We start from the raw sequence: 19,918 nt of genomic DNA on the forward strand, positions 1-19,918 counted from the left end.
GTGCTTTGTTGTATGAAACTATGGATTATCTGTTTGTTTGTAACCTTGAGAAAATAAAGGTACAATAAATTGTCATTATGCAATGTGTCTCTTCCGTCATTGTCAGAGTGGGATTACAGAAATTGCCACGACAAATCACAGTTGGCTCAACATTGTTCTTTCCTTTGCCTCAGATCCCATTGCTTAATACACATAAAGATTTAGATTCATGATGCCAACGTTCAGTTTGAAAGGTGTCTTTGAATCCAGTTTTAAAGTCTTTCATTCCCTGGAACGTGTACTCCTAGCTTTTGATGTCTTAATTTGCACTCCTCCAAAGATGATTCATACTTTTTGATTTGCCTGCAAACAAACTAATTGCTGAAATAATGGAGCTCGCCTCAGTTGTGTGTACACAGTGTGAGAGCTTATTTAATGTCCACCTGTCAACAACTCCTCACGAAAAAAAAGTACAAAAGAAATCACCGTGCAGATTGGCTTCTCGCTCCGTGAATTACATGGTTTGTGATTGTTTTTCTCTTGTGAGTTGTTGGCGGGATAAAGTCCTCCATGTCAGAATTGTGGTGATGTGCTCCAATTTTCCAAGCTTCACTCTGATGCAGTTGCTGTACTCATTGCAATTGAGGCAGTGTTTGCTAGCATATACATTATTCCTAAGCCAGTATTTCGAGTATCACATTGTCGTTGAATGGCTTCTTCAAGCCGTGCAACAATGACTATCTTTTCTCCATTACATTGTGCAGTACATCTCGTACTCAAAGGGTAGCAAAGTTGAATGGTCTAAATTTGTATAGTCACAAAGAAGGTTCATGCACACATCGTACAACGCAGGACAATGATGACCCATCTTTCCATCCAGCAGAGTAGCTGTTCTTAGCTCCACTGGAGAAAATCAGATACCTTTTCGATTTCTTACTACGAATCCCACGTAATTTAGGACACCATGTGAGAGACTTTACCCTCCACTGTATCCCTTAGGTTCCTCTAAGTTTCTTGTGTCTTGAAAGCTTCTGAAAGGTCTAACTGCCTGCACCTACAGCGGAGAAGCTATACAGCAGCATTACCCAGTGGACTCATCTCCACTGCATAGAGGGCAAAGGGCAGGTCGAAGGCATACACCGGCTCTGGAAATAAACGCATCACATCCGTAGATATTAGTTTGAAATAATTAGGAACCAAATTTTTGCTTGAAAGTGCTTGGAAAAAAATATAACTCAGAGTTCCTAAAATCCAATATTTGACTAGGGTGTAATTACTGCAATTTTTTACTGGAATTTACACTGATACTGATCATTGATTTTTAGCAAGTGTCAGCCAGTGGAGATCAACACATAAATTAGGGATTAAATATTTAAGAACCAGAGAGTTTATCCACACTTCCAGCTGTGTTAGGGAAAAACCAGAGGACTAATTAAACCCTTAAATGAAGTCGAGAGGGAAATTATGTTTGATGGATTGATGTTATTTTGATTGTGATGATGTTAAAACTACAAACCTAATTTGGAGATATTGATCTTCTACCTTTTTTCTACCTATATCAAAACATAAGCTTAGTCAAAAGAAAATATATAAAATTATGCTATTTAAATAAATATGTTATTGCAAGGAAGTCCAGTTTGCTTTATAAGTTAACGACTTGAAATTAAAGAAAGAAACATTATGAAACAAGTTCTTGTAGTTATCTCACAATGTGTTTGCACTGTTTATTTTCACATCTACTCTATTTGACATTTACTTCAATATAATGTCCATGTGAAATTGTGTGAATTCGATGCAATTACAGTGACCCAGGGCGTGAACTTAAAAGACCTCTCTCAGACTTGCTCTTTTCCTTGAACCCACATTCAAGAAATGAGACGGAAAACAAAGGGAGAGGCGGCAAGTGGTGAGCTCTTCTGTTGCCACCCACTCAGTTCTACGTAGTTTATGGCTTTGACCTTAAGCAGTGTATGAACTCTCATCAAACACACACACGGACTGTAAAAGCAATTTGTACAAGCAACACACACCTTTTGCACTTCAGTGTTGTTTTGTTAGAACTTGTGTAACCGACCTCAGTTCTTTGTTTCTCGGCAACGCTGTGTCTGATACATTTGTCGAACTATGTGTAAACACCTTTGTGTGACCTCACAAACGTGCCTCCCTCTGCAACCAGGATGTGTGCATCCTCACAACTACATCAACAGCAATTCAAAGTTTGTAGTTACCGGTTTTAAAAGCATATCCTTGTTAAAAGTTCTAGGCAAAACCTTCTACTCTTGCAGTGGCTAGAGTTTGTATTTTTACCAATGGATCACATGACTGCTTAAAAGAACCCGAAACCCTAAGAAGTGTATATACAACTGTGCAGGTCCCCTCACCACCTGTCGATGCACCGTGTGCAGTTAAGGATTTCAGCAAGAATGATATAGAAACAGTATATGCCCAGTACCCAAGAACAGACAGTGCACAGTAGCCTTTAGCCAGATATTTTCCTCAGGAGTTGGTGGAGAGGAAAACAGAGCTAAAAGTAGTGAGTATTGCAGGTATATCAATCAGGTTCCCTCAAAAAAATGTTGTTCTGTTTCATAAAACGTGCATAAAGATTGATGACATGACTGCTCACAAAAAAAGGAAGCCAAGTGACTCAATCGCCCCTGGTGGCTGGATGCAGCGTCATCAGTTCCGCCCTCTCCATGTTAATGGGTAGAACATGAGTCAGACAAAATAATCTTTATCAATGATGGTTCTTTTCATTTTAGTTAATATACACTCCTTGTTCAAATCCTTTTTCTGTAAGTTTAGTTTTAATTAGTTATTTGATTCTGTAAAAACTGGGTGAAACGTCTTGGTTGACGGCTCAGACTGACTCATAATTGGTTCAGTTCAGACTCTGGGCCCAAATGCACAAGAAGGCGAGTTTTATATGTGGGATATTTAAGCTGCATTTATGGATTGTGTGAGGAAGTGGAGACACATTGTCCATCTTTGTATAAATTTTGTACCCTCTTTCAAAAGCACTGTCCAATGCCCCCAAACGGGCAAATATTAAATTATTCTTAAAATGTTCTATATCCAATGCGTCCTGTGTGGATAAGGTTCTCTGTTTATATTTGGGTTTATATAATTCCATAATAATATTTCATTTCTGCCTTGTTGAATTGTATCGCCCACTGCCTTGGAATTAGCGATTAACAATCTTAATGCACTTAGATGCATCAAAAGGAGTTCTACTCTGAGGCTTCTGCCGAGCTGTGGATACTTGCAAGTGCAAGTATCCACTTGTGCTGCACCCGTGTGATTTACTCATCCAAATGAAGACCAGAGTCCTATCACTACCCTCCTGCAATCTCTCCATATTTAAATCCATTTCACTTCAATTGGCATCAGCTCAATAACAGCCAGTATGAGAGCCTGAAGGAAATTTCCTGTTTGTGTAGCCAGATTGAAAAGTCTCCTCTGCCATCGCTCCTCCCCAGTTGTCATAGGCAATGCAAGGTGAGCCAGAAAGTATATTATTCCAGTCGTGTGAATGTGAGGGTGTGACTCAGAGTAAATATGAACCACTCATCACTCTAGACTTATGGACCAGAGATGGTTTCCGCACATCGTGTCAACAGCTCACTACCGACGTGGCGTGCTGGAAGATGGGAGGCGGACGTGCAGGAGACAGAAATCTGCTTTGAGTTAATGGGCTACATATACTGCTCGCACAGCCGCAGAAGGTTGTGCTGCAAACAGGGGGGGGGGGGGGGGGGCACACAATGTTATCTTGGAGTCTTTCTGTTGTTGATATTGAAAGAATGTTTGAACTCTCCAGTCGTCCATTGGCTGGAATCATGCTGATGAGAGAGTTTAGAGCCTTTTCATCTGTGTGCTTTTCCCATTACCTGAAATGTTTGGTTGTAAATCACGATTTGAGCAGCTGCCAGGGAAGGAGGGAAGGAATTCATTAGAGTAATGAAAAGTATTGCGACATCATTTCGTTGCTTGAGTTGGGTGTAATGTAAAGAGGAGATATTGACTGAAACCAACCAAGCTACAAACATTTTTAAAACATGCACGTTTGACAGCTGAGAGATTTGTTCTTCCCATAATTGAGTTTTCAAGGCAATTGCCTGTAAAAACCTGTTGCCTTTCGACTTCATGCTCAGACTCAATGAGGAAGGTGTGTTTCTATTGCAGGTAAAATGTCAAACATCCGCGCCGTCAGGAAGAGGCAACAGCTGAATAACTTGGTCGCCATGGTTACGGAGATGGCCAGGCCAGGAGACACCATCGTGGATTTCTGCAGTGGAACGGTAAATGTGCTCATCCATCAGTCCAGCTTTGTATCTATATTTATTTATCTGACCTTGGGTACATTAGACTCCTGCCCCTTTAGGAGGAACTATATATCTAACTGTTCCTCTCACTTTTAAAACCTGTTTTTTGGGTTCTGCACACAGGTGGACTGGTAATTAAACTCATGAAAATGCACACCCGGAGCAGGGGAGCTGTTTAGCATGGTTAATGTATATGAATAAAAATGGCTGCCACTGTTTAATGTGTCTGTTTAATGTGCCTGTTTGATGTGTCCTTCCTTCCTGTTGTTAATTGTTTTGCTTTTCTTTCTGCTGTCTCTCAGGGCCATGTAGGGATTGTTCTGGCTCACACTCTTCCAGATTGCCAGGTAATGTCTTTGTTTAATGTGTTTGTGTGTGTGTATTTTTGCGTTTGTGAAAATTATTGTCAAGTGCAGTGTTTACTTGTTCAGACTAAAAGATGAACAGTCAAACTAACAGATCAACTAATAATAAAGTGGTTATTTAAATCATTAAATAGGCCTTTTGTAATCTCACGATAATGAAAGACTTGGAGCTGTTATTTCCTCCATAGATCTAATGGCAGCTGGTTTGAACCTAGTTATATGTTCCCATACATTTGGACTTTATTATGTACGATTCTTTAGAAAAAGCATGAATCACATGTAACTCTGTGACTGTTCTCTATCTTTATTCTAGGTCATCCTCATAGAGAACAAAGAAGAGTCCTTGGTCAGGGCCCAGTGTCGCGGTGCAGAGCTCGGGCTGAAAAACATTGGCTTCATTCAGGCTAATTTGGATTACTTCACTGGACCTTTTCAAATTGGGGTGAGTAATTGAGGAAAGGTGCCTTGTGTCTCTGTTCTCAGCTTATGTTTGATGATTCATACTGTGTAGATAAGATGGTAACTATTATAGACCTGACTTTGATTGTTTGAATAACTGATGCTCAAGTAGTCATAGAGGTACTAAAATCAAACAAATGTTAGAATTACCTGTAGTCATAATGTTACATGGACTATACAATGTTTTGTTTGTCATAGTTTAGCAACATCTATTGCAGTAAATTAATCTAATTGGATTTGCATTTTCTTCAATTTTCAAACTCCACACTTTAGTTAAATCAAATTACCTTTTCCACTTTGAAACCTTTCCTGTTAACACAACAATTTTCAATAAGGGGAAATATAATTAGTAAGGCTTGATAGGCAACGTCATCTGTACATGGAAAATGCAAAGAATTTGATTCCAAGTCCATTCAAATTCATTGCACAGCATCTAATTCGATCATACATTATTCATATTATTATCCAGAGAAATCTAGCATTCCCCACAATGAGAAAGCAGTAGTTGACAGTGTAGAGACGAATATGTTTGAACAGGAAGAAAACCTCTAACAGAACCTTTCTCCGGGGGGGGGGTCATCTGCCTTAACTTGTTGTTATGATAATAATAAGGTTTCTTTATGAATTCCATGACAAATTATGTCTGCAATACCATTAACAATTATAAGGTAGTTGATTGGCCGTGATAGATCTGGACCCTGAAGCTGTTCAGTAAGGGACACCTGCAGAATGAGGACGAGGAGAAAGGGGGGGCACACGGTCAAAGCACAAGCCGTGGGAGAGTGAAAACAAAAAGTTAATGACATGCAGTTATGTGACATGGAGAGAGAAAGAGAAGCTCAGTGCATCAGGGGAATATGGGTCTATGAGCTCATTAATATCTGATGGAGCTCGGTCATCCAGGCCTTAGGAGAGGCCACGTTAGAGCCTCCAAAGTAACTAAACGATCATATGAAGTTTGTCTTCTAACTTTTATGTCTTTAACACATTCCTGAAATCTGATTAGTATCATCCAGCTGCAGAGATAAATAATACAGCTGTGTGTCATCCGCGTAGCATTGGAATGTGAGGGCTGATTTATACGATGCTATTGGATAACATTGCCTAAAGGGTTAGGGTTAGCATAAATAAAGTGAAAGGTATCAGTCCCATCACATCATCAGACAAGGGTTGGCCCACTACCTTATTACTGAGGTAGATTACAAAGAAGTGTTTTATAAGCAATTTCGAGACATTAACCTCTTTTTCCCGCCGCGAGGCACAACACAACATCAATGATAATAATAAAGCCAATAATCCAGTGCTTACTGTTTCTGATGTTAGACTGAAACTGCGAAGTAAATACCTTTTTGATTATCACCGCATAAACAATGTGTGTTATCCTCCTTTGTCCTACAGTCAAAACTGGTGTCTGAACATTGTTTTTCCAGCCTTAACATTACAGAGAACAGTTCACGTTGAGAGACGTGTCATTCTTTCAAACTGTTCCAGGAACTGAAATGTCAACGTCTTAGTCTTTTCAGAGAAGCTAAGATGGCTTTTTATTTTCCTGTCGTGGTTTTTTTAAACAGAAGCCGTTTAGCGATGTATTTCAGTCAAGAAATGTACAGTTAGTCACTGTTCCCTCTTTAATAAATGGAAAGTGAAAAGGTAGTGTTAACCAGACAGTACCCCAAGGTATTCATGAGAAATATTTTTTTACTGTAAAAACATCTGTAGTCCAAAGATACTTTTGGTTTAGCTTTTCCCAAGATCTTATTAAAGGCTTAAGGAAAGTGTAATCTTTGGAAAGGGTTTGTAATAAAAAAAGAAAATGGTTCGCCAGCCAATATCAAGTTCAAGTTGAATGCTTCCATGTCACTCTTTTACTGCCTAATTCATCACAGATTTTTTTCCCCATCTATATCTCTGCCAAGACGCCAGTTGTGCCTGTTTCTGTATGTTCAGCACAACGCTCCAGTTCTGCAAATGTGTTTTAATTCTGCAAAGCTACCTGCGACAACAGAGTAAATATTTCAGTAGCTTTCAAACCACACTTTAAACTCTTTGCCTAATGGGGCTAAAACAAACTAAAATTCAGCTTTGAGTAGCACTCACAAACTGCAAGTCGAAAAAACCCTCGCTGGTGTTATTTAAAACGCCCACCTTCATCACCACAGCTCTTGACTTCTCAAACAGATAATGACTATCAATTTAGAGCAAATAGGTCCTTAACTGTGGTTGTTTATGGGCTGTTTGAATCTCGCTCCAGCGCACAAAGACAAGTCGTTAGGATCCAAAGTGAAATACTCTAATCCCTCAGCAGACACTCTCCTGAATTCCTGTTCTCACACACGCATCATTTTGCTTTCCCCACTCGTATCACTATAATCACTCTTGATCGCTTTCATTATTTATGTCTCTCAGGTCAGTGTCTTCTACCCAAACATGCCGGGGAGAATCCGTCTTCCTCATGTGTGTCGTAGCCCAATTCCAGAGAAGCCAGATGTTCCAGTAGCCTGATTTTAACTCTCTCTGGAACAAACAGGAATATTTTTGAACCTGCTGTAATTAGAAATCGCTATTGTTCCAGCGTCTTCACTCCGCTGAGACCTGTTCCACTTGGCAAGAAACAAACAGCACAGATTATTCTTCTACACATTATGTGGGTGCTAATGCGCACACAAGGATTTTGTTTCACACAAAGGTTAATATTAATGTTTGAGGCAGGTGCTTATGTTTCCTCCGCGTGAGATTCACAAATCAGCATTTATGCAGCCTCATCAAGATTCCTCCCACATGATACAGATACTTCTACCTGAAGAACCAGTTTTAATCATCTTATGTATTATACCGGTTCCATTTTTTAGTCACATTCATTTAATCAGGCTAATTAAGTTGTGAGGCGTCTCATTCTTCTTGTTGTCTGTAGTTGCCAAATAGTTGCCTTGTTGTCTGTAGTTGCCAATGTATTAGACTGGTATCAGGACCCGTCTGTACTGTTAACAGTTTTATTTTTCTCCAAACACTGAGTAAACAGGCCAAAGAGGCAGGAAGTGCTTGATTTAATTGGATCCTGGTCTGTTATTGGTTCTGCTTGAAGTTTGTTTGTGATTGATTCTCTTAATTGGCTTCTTAATGCTGTGGGAAGGAAATTGTACTTTCTGCTGTTGCTTTGAGCGATAAGTAGAAATGGGTATTGATCAATTCTAATAAGACTGTCTTTATGAGGTGTAATTCTAATTCTGATTAAAGGACATTTATTTCTTTCTTCTTTCTGAGACTTTAACACTGAATCTGCTTATGTCCAGTTAAATGCAGCTCTTCTAAAAAACTCTGCAACAAACAAAACAACATTTTCAAAACACAACACAGCAAAGCTGTGGCACCAAATCTTTGAAATGATTGCATCCCTCTCTCCTGCAACAGTATGGTGCTGGTGTGATGGTGATTAAGTAGAGCATTAGTAACCTGTATTGCAGGAACTAGTTCTGTCTCAGGTGCACATATAGGACAGCAGAGGGATTTAATTACTTGAATAAGAGTGAATAATGAAGCCTCATTATTCCTCTGATGTGATTAGAGAGTGATGCAGATTAAAGCAGCTTTTCGGTTTCTCAAAGGACAAATTAATAATAATTAACGAATGGATAGTCATCTTGGAGTTAATCTGCAGTTAAATGTTTGTGCAGGAGTAAATCCTAGCAGGTTCTGTAAGAAAACCCCTAAAAATAGGCACACATTGTCATCTTCAAATATGAATTTTCATTTAGTATAATACAAAGACATTTTGGGTTGAGGCGATTCATTGTCTATAATGCTTCAATCAGAGAAAATAAGACATCTTCAGAGGGACAATGCCTACCCTGAATGCTCCCTGCATATACTGTACTCCAAACATGTGCTGCTAACCTTTTTATATTGTAATAATGCCATTTATACCATATACAGGCGATTTAATGTTTCATCTATATAAACGGTGGCATCTCTAATATTATGTTTGCAAAAAGTAATGCAGCACTATGCTATATGATATTATTCCCCCGAATTCATAGTGGCATCAAGTGGCAGTAAGTTACCCAGTAAATTGTGTTTTTGAAATATGCATGATGTCATCCTTGAGTTCATTACGACTTCACTGGCTATATATCATATAATGGGGAATCAGTTTTCTGATAAATAAAAGCTTTAGATCAATTCTAAACCTCGACCTATTATTTCCTCATGTATTTTAGAAAATGTGTTTCCTACCGTGTTATTGTTGACCCAGGCCTTAACCTTTGACGGACCGACAGTTAATCAACTAGAGATATATACGCCCACGCGACCAAGCTTGTAGAAAATCTGCTCATGCATTGAGATATTTTTTCCAAGCACGTACACAGACGAGGGTGAAAATAATAAACCAGAATTCGCGACGAGCAGGGTGAACATCCTTAACGAGGATTCTGTCCACATTGAGAATTGGAGAAAACATAATTAGTTCCTACAGCATAAAGGAATGTGTGTTATTTTTTGTTGTTAGCGTTTGTCTAGCTTGAGCGGCTTTGTGTCCGTGTTAAATCAAGGCTAAAGGTTATAAAATGTAATTAGGAGTTACCATGGCATGACTAATGCACGACATTAAGTAGCTGGGTAAGAGTGATAGTGTTACTTTGTTAATTATTTTTGCTTTAGATGTGTGGGGAGTCACATCATGCAATCTTTGATAGGGCTCCTCCTCCTAATCAGCAGTCTGATAAACGCTGGTGAAAGAAAATACAGCTTTTCCCTGATGCAATGAATAAATGCCTGAGCGGAAATAAGGTGTTAAATACATGCAAGGCCATGCAGGTAATTGATGCTAATTTCTCAATTTTCCCTCTCTGGTTGTTATTTCCTGTGCAGACTCACCGTGTTTAACTTGATTTTTAAATAAATGCACATCTCTCTGAAGAAGAAGAAATCATTGATCGCTTAAGAGCAGTCACAGAGCAGACGCATCATATTTCCACGTGGAGCTCTTTACATCGATGAATAAGGTTAATTTGCGAGAGCGGGTTGTGAAATTGCACATATAAAAAGACAGCAGGTTTTTCAGCTTATGCCTTTTGGTTTCTCATGTACTTGAAAGCTTGAGGTAGAGCTCATTTAAATCTGAGAAATGTGCCCCCCCCACCCCCCACCACCCTCGTTATGAGTGGGTTAGGCCATGTTCAGAGTGTCTGTATCTCCACTAATCTCTGGAGCTGCAGCCAATCTTTGCTTAGTCCTGTCCTAACCGGCTCTGAACTTCTGCTCCGCGGCACTGCTGTCAGGGCAACATGCGGTGCCTTCAGACTCCCAGACGCCACCATGACAACTTCTTGGAAGAGGAGAATAGAGCTGCTACTCGAGTTGATTTCACCCAGTCTGAGCATCTATTGTTACATCGGACGGCTGATGATGCATTTTGATTGTGTGATAATATACACTTGAGAGGTAATCATCTCTTCTACCACTGTACTTTGTAAGAGTTTGAATGTATTTCTGCAGATTTACTTTAGGGAGAGGGATGGCTGGAAAACCGAAAGGCGGTAATAGTCTGTCTTTTATTCTGCTGTCCAATATATAAGCACGTCATTACTAATGCATAGGTAGGTGTTCATCAGCACCGTTTGCCCGGGGAGTTAGAGCAAACTAAAATAAATTTAGTTTGCTCTAACTCCCCGGGTCCACACCTTTTGAGAGTATAGATGTATTTAATAGCAGCAGCCATTATGAAGTAATCAATTAGATTGAGTGCTTGTTCTGTGCCGCTCTGAGGTTTGGCCTTTCTGTTGAATGAAGTTGCTTTTCCAGGAAGCTCAGATTTTATTAGTGAAAGTTGTTGTTCTCTCTCTCTCTCTCTCTCTCTCTCACTCTCACTCTCACTCTCTCTCTCTCTCGGGTTCCCTTCAGGTGGCCCTCCATGCATGTGGCGTTGCGACGGACATGGTGATGGAGCATTGTATCCAGGCAGCAGCCGCGTTTGTCATCAGTCCCTGTTGCTATGGCTTCATTCAGAACGCAGTCAAGTTCACCTTCCCCAAGAGGTTTGTAGCTACACGCCGCACTTCGGTCCAGTGTCACCTCTCCAGATTTCTGTCTTTAAAAAAGAAGAAGGATGTGTCTGACCTTGTTGTTTTCTTGTTAGATCACTGTGCCTCTTCCCCCCCCCACAACCCCCCTCTCTACTGTCTCTGAGGGATTTTTCCACTCTCTCTTTAGCGCTCTAGCATTTTCAGCCTCTTTCACTCGCACATACAGACAATCTTTACCTCTCGTCATTGCGTTTTTTTTCACCTACTACTTTCCATCGCCATTGACTGTGTGAGGCAGCGGCATCGCATTGCCTCCAATGGTGAGGCCACACAGAATAGGGTTTCTCACCTGGATATTAGTGAGTGAGAGGGAAATCCAGTTTAAGGTGCAGACGATATTAGCTGATCTTATCAGTATTAGATTATCACATGGTATTAGTGAGAATTAACCATTCAATCTTTCATCTCTGCCAATTCTGTAAGCTTAACTATGCTGCTGTTTGAATAGAGACGGATTGCAGAAAGAACAGCGGCGAGGTAAAGTGGAAAGAGAGGGTGTATTTAAATGGTGTTGATCCTGTCGCTATAGCAGCACTCAGCACTGTAATGGCTTCAGAACCGACGCAAGTCAGAATGTCGCTAAAACAACATTGGGAAGCGGTGGAAGACCACACAAAGCTGTTGTGTAGGATTGTTGTTGTAGCAACTGAGAGACTGTGATCACAAGCAAGCGAAGGGGGAGACGGGTGTAATCGTTGGGCTGATTATAGCGACGGTTGGGGCTTTAGGACTGACAGGTCTGTTTTTATTTTGGCTTTTTGTGTGAGAACATCACTCAGTGTGTGGTGGTTAAGGATTCTTCAAATGTTCTTTCCAAATCAGTCACTACCTCTTTATGGTTATTTTTATCTTAATGTCACAGTCGCATTCCTCACTGCTGGTGTTGTTTAATGGATAAGAATCTAATTTAAAGTTTTTGCACGGCTGCATGCGCTCTATTATTGAATTAAAAGTTCCAGCTTCACATAGACCTGAGGATTTTGAGAAAAAACTGTTGCACAACACCTGTATTATCTGCCAGTGAGATTTGAATAGCAAGGATCACTTGTAGCATGTATAATGTGGTATATGTGAATGGCAGTAGCAATGTACCTGATGGTGAAAAGCAGTGGCATATTCTTTACAGATGCTGGATTTTGTTTTCTATCGATCATATTAAATTGTAGTTTTATAGCCTGTTTTCACAAATTACCATTTGCCTGATTGCCCTAAACAAGCTGCATCATCATCTGTCCAACTTCAACTAGAGCGAGGAACGTAGAGAAAAAGATAACCCTAGCGGGTAAAAGAGCCAATCAACAAAATAACTGTGCCCTGGGGAGGACCCTCAAGATGTAGTGATGATATTCAGGAGTTTTCACCAACTTAGTTTCTACCCTCCTGACTTTTGCCAACTTGACACTCCACCTCTCCTGACACCTCATAAAATATTTATTAACGCCCAACGCAGCTGTAATGGACCAGAAGCTGTGTGTTTCTGCAGGGCAGTGTGTGCGAGGGGCCCACGCACCTGACCGTGTCAATCTCCATCTCGCTACTTTTAGTGTTTTCCCCTCAGGTCATGTTCCAGGTACTGGTGTGGATTTTCTGCAGGTGTAGACATTTCTGGGAGTTCACAGGTTTTTTTACGAGCTGTGAACTGCCATCTTCATTAAGGCTCCAAGAGTTCCAGTTGAACTTAAGACGCCTCTCCATGTGATCTGACCAACCTCTGACCCTCCTCATGTTGATTTTTAATCAGCTCTGACAATGATCTGACTTTGTTTAACCACCACAAACAAACAAACCTCGTTCTCATGTTAATGCAGGAGCCTTGTTTTTATAGAAGCTCATGTTTCCCAGAGAGACTGTGTTTTAGTAGGGAGACGTGCAGGCTGTTTTTGTCTGGAGCCTTTAGTTTTACTGTATGCTATATGCATGCATGGGCTATATGTACACACACGCCACAAAACACACACACACACAGTAGGGAGGGGGTTTAAATATGCAAGACTAGATAACTGGTTTTAATGATGTGGTTCATTTGTATATTGTCCAAGTTTGTTTTTAAAGATATTTTCCTTAAAAATGTGATTGTAAACATATGACACAGAAGTTTATAGTTTACATTTTCCTCCTATTTTGTACCCGCTGTAAATTTAACATGAAAAAATCTGCTCTTTTTTTCTGTTTCTACAGCAAAAGGTTCAAAGAAACTCTGACTTATAAGGTAGGATTTAAATGGGATTAAATCCCTCTGTTGCATGTATTATTCATTTGCACTGAGGCAAAATATCAAGTGCAGAATATTCAATTACAGCAAGTTTCTACAAGGATTGTGTTTAAGATTCCGTTCACTGAGCACACACACCGAAAGAACCGCTGTTGGCCTTTGTGGGACATGACTTTGTTCAAAACCTGGTATTCATTATTCTACGTACTTTGCTACAACACAGTGAGACACATGTTTTTTACTTCTCGCTAATTGCATTTTAATTGAGCTGCCTGTGAATTATCAGAGGTCTAATTGAATCAGAGGCACATGGTTTAAAAGTGAATCGCTTCACACGTCCAGACCTGAGAGCAGTGACCCAGAGAGAGGTGGAATGTTCGGTCCCAGCACGATTGTCAACACGCAGCAAACACACCAGCCACACAAGAGTCAGACAGATGTTCAGACAACCGAGAAACACAAACCTGTTTGCACAAGATTATCGTATATCCATCTCTAGGTCTAACAAGTAGAGTTTGATTTTTTAAATGTGAATTGGTTGCTTGAAAAATATCCGTTGTGCGACTACAGTATGTAAACAGGAGGTTTATCTAGCACCAAAATTTAAACATAAAACAAAAAATTGCAGGGTAAGGGCGGTATAGATATAATTATTCTCTATAAACTGATTTTGCATGTGAATATTCAGAATCTGTAGGTAAGGGACAGGGTTCTGGTTTCTGTTTATAGTTTCAGTTTGAGCAGGTGTCAGTTGCCTGCAGGTAAACAGTTTGTGTTAAGACCCAAATGCATGGGCTAATGGATTTTAAATTTATCTGCATTCAGATGCAGTTAGCTGTTAAAGGTGATTAGCCAAAATGTCCTCTGGACCAAGAACACAAACACAAAGTATCACTGCTTGTGTTTTGTGTGGAGAAACATAACTTGTGTGGACCTTTAACAGTTTGTAGCGATAAAGGCGGAGTCTTGGCCCGGATATCTGCCATCTACACCAGAAGCCCAAAATATATTGGCTGCTTCCCCCTGAGGCTTATTCGACACTAGGCGATGGGCTCTGAGATTGTAATATAATAAAACTGCAGCCCTTTGTTAAAGCAGGTTTCACTGTTTTTTTTATACTTGCACACTGTGCTTCTGAAATAGGAAATACAAAACCGGCATTTCATTTTTCTAATTTCAATTTGGCCTGTGCTGGTTATTTTGGTTTAATATGGTCTAAAATCTCCCAAGCTACACCAACACATTTGTAATTTAATCTACATTTATATTATGAATCAGATTATACTTAACTCACTAAGAGCTGGTGCAATCAAATTATTTTGTGCCAGCTGGGGTTTGGATTCACCATAAATCTAAAAATCCATTAAAACATATTTCACATGAAATTATTTGTTTGGCTTGGCATGAATAAGATTTTCTATTGCTCTATTTGTTTTTCATTTACTTATTTCAATTGTATTTCATTTTACGGCTTAGTAGTAAAACATTGATGAGATCTCCGGGCCCATCACTGTCTCGGGAACAAAGATTCCCTCCGGCAGTTCCAAGAGGCCGGCTCACACCCTCCAGTTTCCAATCCCGTATCGCTCAGCAGCACAGACGAAGCTCTGTGCTGGGGGAGGGCCCATCCCGTGGTGATCTATGGGACCTGCCACTGCGCCTGGGGAGAGTTTCTACAAAAAAAGGTTGCTGCAGGTCTCCACCGTAGCAACATCAGGAGTTGACATATCCCGAAATCAGACCACCTCGAACTTTTATTTTCTTTGGTGCTCTTGAAGAAACACATTCTTACAGATGAGGCTCGAGAACCATATAAGATTTCATATTATTTACTAGACACGGGTAAATTGTTGTGTCTGAGCCGTGTTTGTCCAACAGCCCAGAGAGGAAGAAGGAATCACAATTGCAATATTTTCTTTTTCGGAAATAAGAAGCGAAACATAATGTTGCTGCACGGCTGAAAAAAAAAATCAATGTTCTGATCAAACCAGCGAACGTATTATCTGCCATTTTAAACCTGGACTACAAATCTCCCCTTCCTGCCCGTATGGTTTTGCTTCCATCAACCCTGTTTGATATATTCCCTTCGTTTGGCCTCAATACAACGAATCCCAACGTTTCCTCGTCTCTCTGCTTCCAAACCCCAGCTGGAACTATAAGATATAAAAGCTCCATCCCATTGTTTTATTGCAGGACCATAGCTGTCCTTCCCCAACTACAGTAGTTAAACAGAATGACAGCACTTTGACAAATGGTGTATCGCCGGTATAAAGGGCTAATGGTGTGAAACATCGGTGCTCAGCTCTAAGTTTAAGCACCTACTCTGTGGCCCTGCATTCAGCGTCAACCCCGCAGAGTGAGGGATAGAATCAATTAAAATGGAAGCAGGTTAGTAATGACTAACCGCTCTCATGAGTCACTTGTTCCATGAACCGTAGCGAGGTAAAAAAACAGGAGTGAAAAAAAATTGATAGAACTAAATAAACAGGGTAAATAGCCAGGGTGTGACCTTTCAGCAGAGTTTACAGGGAAGACTTAACGAAGATGTTCTACATTTCACATCAGGGAAACGGGTGTAGTCTCCTTTAAAATGATCAACTGAGGATGTTGTACAAGGAAAATAACTGATTCCAGTCAAGAGTTTGCTAATATTAGCATCCCATAATTATCACACTGAATATGAGGCCAAACGTATCCCAGGTGTGGGGGCTGCCATCTTGCGCTTTTGAGATTCCCCACAGTAGTGACAGTGGAGCGGAGCCGCAGTATCGGGGTCCTCGACTAATCACAGCACACACACACACACACACGCACACACCGTCCACAGCTGCAAGCAGAATGAGAATACGTAGGAAAATGATGGATGAGTAGATTGGTAAATTGCATGCATGCCTGTATGTGCATGCATAAAATTATTTCTCCCTGATAGACTTGATTGATGATTTTGCTGATTTCGCATCGACCGGATCAACATGCGTTACTGTTAACATCAATTTCATCTGTATAATCTGTTCCTGTGCGTATTGTCTTGTCCTCGTTTCAGGAACACATGATCCTTTGCCGCTTTGCAGACCAAACTGCTGGCCAGCTCCCTCCTGACCGACGACACATCGGTACTATTTTTAACCCCCTTTCTTTTCACATGTCTGGTGATAGAAATAAAAGCCTCATTAAGAATAAGAGATCAAAGTTACTTGTTTCTAGAATTACTGAATTCTGTGATGCTGCTACCACAGCATCGGACGTGATTTGCGAGATTCTTAAGCTGCATCCACACAAATATGTTTTTCTTTAAAACAGCATTTTGATGTCAGTAATAATACCTGTCCATACTAACACAACTAAAAACACAAATCACATGGACATTCACGTACACTGGGCCTGGAGTGCTGTTGTACAGATTGAAACATCAATGGTGACAAAGAAGTATAATTAACTTCTTTTCTTGGACTGTCGAAGTGAAACTGTTGATGAGAAAGTGTTTTGGAAGACGGTATAAACATATAAAAGCAGCAACAGTGCTGCATTTACAACTCAAAGATAGTTTGTGAATGTAGCCTCACACCGTCACCTGACATCACTTCTCTACGATTGCAACCGATCTAGACTTTGGAGAAGTGTGACAAATGTTAATGCAGGGATCTGTGCAGCGGGACCAAACAGCTGCGCTGAGCAGCTGCCACATCAGTTTTGTCAGAGTCAGATGGGAAGTGTTTTGTTTGAAACCTTCGGGCCTGAGCTGAAACGTCAGTGTTCAGTGTTTCATTACGTTGAGGACCCTCCTCACCCTGATAGCTCTTCATTGCCCTGTCACTCTGAAGCCTTTTCACATGTACCTGACATCACCCGTCACTGCAGCTCCTGCTCTTTATCAGTTAGCGGGGCTCAACCTCTCTCCCAAATACTTTGCTAACCGTGTTTGATCTCGTCTCTCTGCGGAGCCCGTCAGTGACTGCGACCGTCTGGCAGCACCGCAGATTACTGTGTCTGCCACCTGCTACGCAACTGCTTAACTGGAGTCTGCTTTTAGAGAAGATCCTTAGAGAACAGCAGGATACTCAGTGAGAAGAACATATGAATGAATGTGAGATAAAGGAATCATGCACATATTCGTAAAAAAAAAAAATTAATTTACCAAGCCTGTCAAAATGGCTTCTTTCCTCTAACACTTTAACTCTACTGGAGACAGCTTGTCTCACAGGTGTTCAGCTGCGTTAAAGTCGGATCTCTGCAGAGGCGACAGGATACGATTCTCGTCATTTTCATACTCGTCCTAACCCTAACCCCCCCGTGCCCCGAGGATGAGGACATTGTCTTCCTCTAAGAGACGTCTCACATCAGGACAGCAGCATCTCCTCCTCTTGGCATTTAGAGTCAAAATTGAGTTAGCTGGCCCCCTCCCTGGATTGTTTATAACTGTTGTAAAGCCTGGCACGATTAAATGTGTAATTTAATGGCACAGTGCACATGTGTGGCAGTATCTGCTAACCTAAGGCTGGTCAATTCCCGTTTTCCTTAACAAAATGTTTTTACAGTTCTTATCAAATTCAATTTGAACAATAAAGTTTACAGTTCAATTATAATAGTGCCTTTTAAATAATGACAAATTTCTATTTACAGCTATTATCGACTTCAAAGTAAATAATACATTTTATTGTTCTAAAATGTCCTGCTGAACAAATTAAAGATTAAACCCAAAAATTGTATAGTTTTTATTCTGCTCTACATCTTGAAGATATCTGAACAGAATTTCTAAATTGTAAAATGCTGAAATTATAAATGGATTAATGGATTAATTAATTGATAGAAATTAATCTGTAGCTATTCCCGATCAATTAGGGTTTGGTCTGGAGTAACCCAAACCCTATCAAGCATTTCTTATTCTACTACACTGTGAGGACTGCTTTTTTTAGTTTTTATCCTGTATCTTATTGTATATTGAACATGTTTGGTTGTCAACGTCACGTTTTAATGTTTTTTTTCCCCATCAAAATCCATGAATTCTTCCTGGGAAAATTGTGGAAATGTTGGAATTAGTTTTTATGTGATGAACAGCTGTATGTTTCTGTATCGATCTCTACAGGTAAAGAGTGTATGGGCCTGGTCGACTTGGACCGGTCGTGGGCAGCAGAGACCCACGGCTACTTGGTGCGGGTGATGACCATGGAGCCTGAAAGCTGTTCACCGAAGAACAACATGCTGGTGGGGCAGCTGCCGCAGAAGAGCAGACTGGAAGTCAGTGCAAGCCAACTGGAAGCAGTGGTGCAAAACAAGGACTGAAAGCAGCAGTGAACAGCAGAGCATCGTCTGCATGGTCAGGGTTCGATAAGGTCCTCAGTGTCTGGGCTGAAAATACGACTATTTTGTATCCAATCTCCACATTTTTTTTTTATTCACTTTTAACAAGCGTCTCGTTTTTGTAAGTAATGGCCTCAGAAAATAAAAAGAGATGTCTGCTTATTTCGTGTGTCCTGAAAAGTCAACCTCCACAATTTCTGTCAGCCTTGAGGGTAAAAGCACCGTTACCATGATGCTTGACTGGATAACAACCTCAGAGAACAATACGACTGCAGTGGAGGTTCCATCAAATATGGAAACAAACCGATGTGGGTGGATGAATCTGCAGAGCTCTGTGACCTGGATGTAGGTCCTTGTAAGTCAGCATGTGATCCTACGTGTACACAGTGACTCGGTCAGACACCGAGAAAAATCATTTATTCAGAAAGCTGAAGGAGACTCGCGCTGATTTCCCAGAAATCACCTCAGACCACATTTCCCCCCCCCCCTCCGAATCTCCAGCGCAGGTGGCGAGTCACCACCACAGCCCATAGGGCCACATTAACGGGGGAACGTATCAAGTTGAAAAATATTTGAATTATCCTACAAATGTGCTCAATTATAAACTGTGATCAAGCTGTCAGGGTAAACAGTAGCCATGACAATTACACGCCCACATGGTGAATTAAGTACACCATCCCTCCACATGCTGTTTCTGCGAACAGTGTGTCTGCAGCCAAATGTGATGGATCCCAGCAGTCGGCTCTCTGTCGCCTCTTATTAACAGAAGAAAGAGAAACTCGGTGCTAGAAAACTCATCTGCACCTAGATGAGAGGGGAATTATCATGATCTACCTTTCCTGTGTGTGTTTGCTAGAAACTGAGTGGGAGGAACCGGATTTAAACCCGTATCAAATCGGGTGAAATATAGCATTTGTCAAGGTTCTACAGAGAAACTGATTATTCCTCATAAAGAATGGATGCGAGTATGCTATGCATCCAGTAAAACGTTCAGCAACAATGAATATTTTATGATGCCGGCGAAAAGGTCAGGGTGCTTGATTAGATGTGCAGTGTTCAGAGCCCATTAGCTAAAAATCACACAATATGCTCCCCATTTCCAATCATGTGCACCGTGGACGCACGATGGCCTGAGAGTTTTCATTCTCGAGGACTGAAACTGGTCACCTGTGTCTCTGTGAAAGAAAAAAAAAAACACTG

At 40.7% G+C, this 19,918-nt stretch overlaps 1 protein-coding gene across 2 annotated transcripts in view; it reads left to right on the forward strand.

Moving 5' to 3' along the window:
• gstcd (glutathione S-transferase, C-terminal domain containing) overlaps positions 1-18,880 on the forward strand; it is a 42,012-nt gene extending 23,132 nt beyond the window's left edge. Inside the window, exons 6-12 of one of the 2 annotated variants that reach the window (XM_062388736.1) lie at positions 4,165-4,280; positions 4,607-4,651; positions 4,983-5,111; positions 11,027-11,160; positions 13,387-13,417; positions 16,464-16,533; positions 18,504-18,880. In XM_062388736.1, the coding sequence (XP_062244720.1) occupies positions 4,165-4,280; positions 4,607-4,651; positions 4,983-5,111; positions 11,027-11,160; positions 13,387-13,417; positions 16,464-16,533; positions 18,504-18,700 (722 nt within the window). In that variant the 3' untranslated portion in view covers positions 18,701-18,880. The remainder of the gene's footprint in view (positions 1-4,164; positions 4,281-4,606; positions 4,652-4,982; positions 5,112-11,026; positions 11,161-13,386; positions 13,418-16,463; positions 16,534-18,503) is intronic. The other variant, XR_009920775.1, reaches the window with a different exon arrangement.
• Positions 18,881-19,918: the final 1,038 nt, after the last annotated feature.

This window comes from Platichthys flesus, chromosome 5, assembly GCF_949316205.1.
Source record: "Platichthys flesus chromosome 5, fPlaFle2.1, whole genome shotgun sequence".
Classification (NCBI taxonomy): Eukaryota; Metazoa; Chordata; class Actinopteri; order Pleuronectiformes; family Pleuronectidae; genus Platichthys; species Platichthys flesus.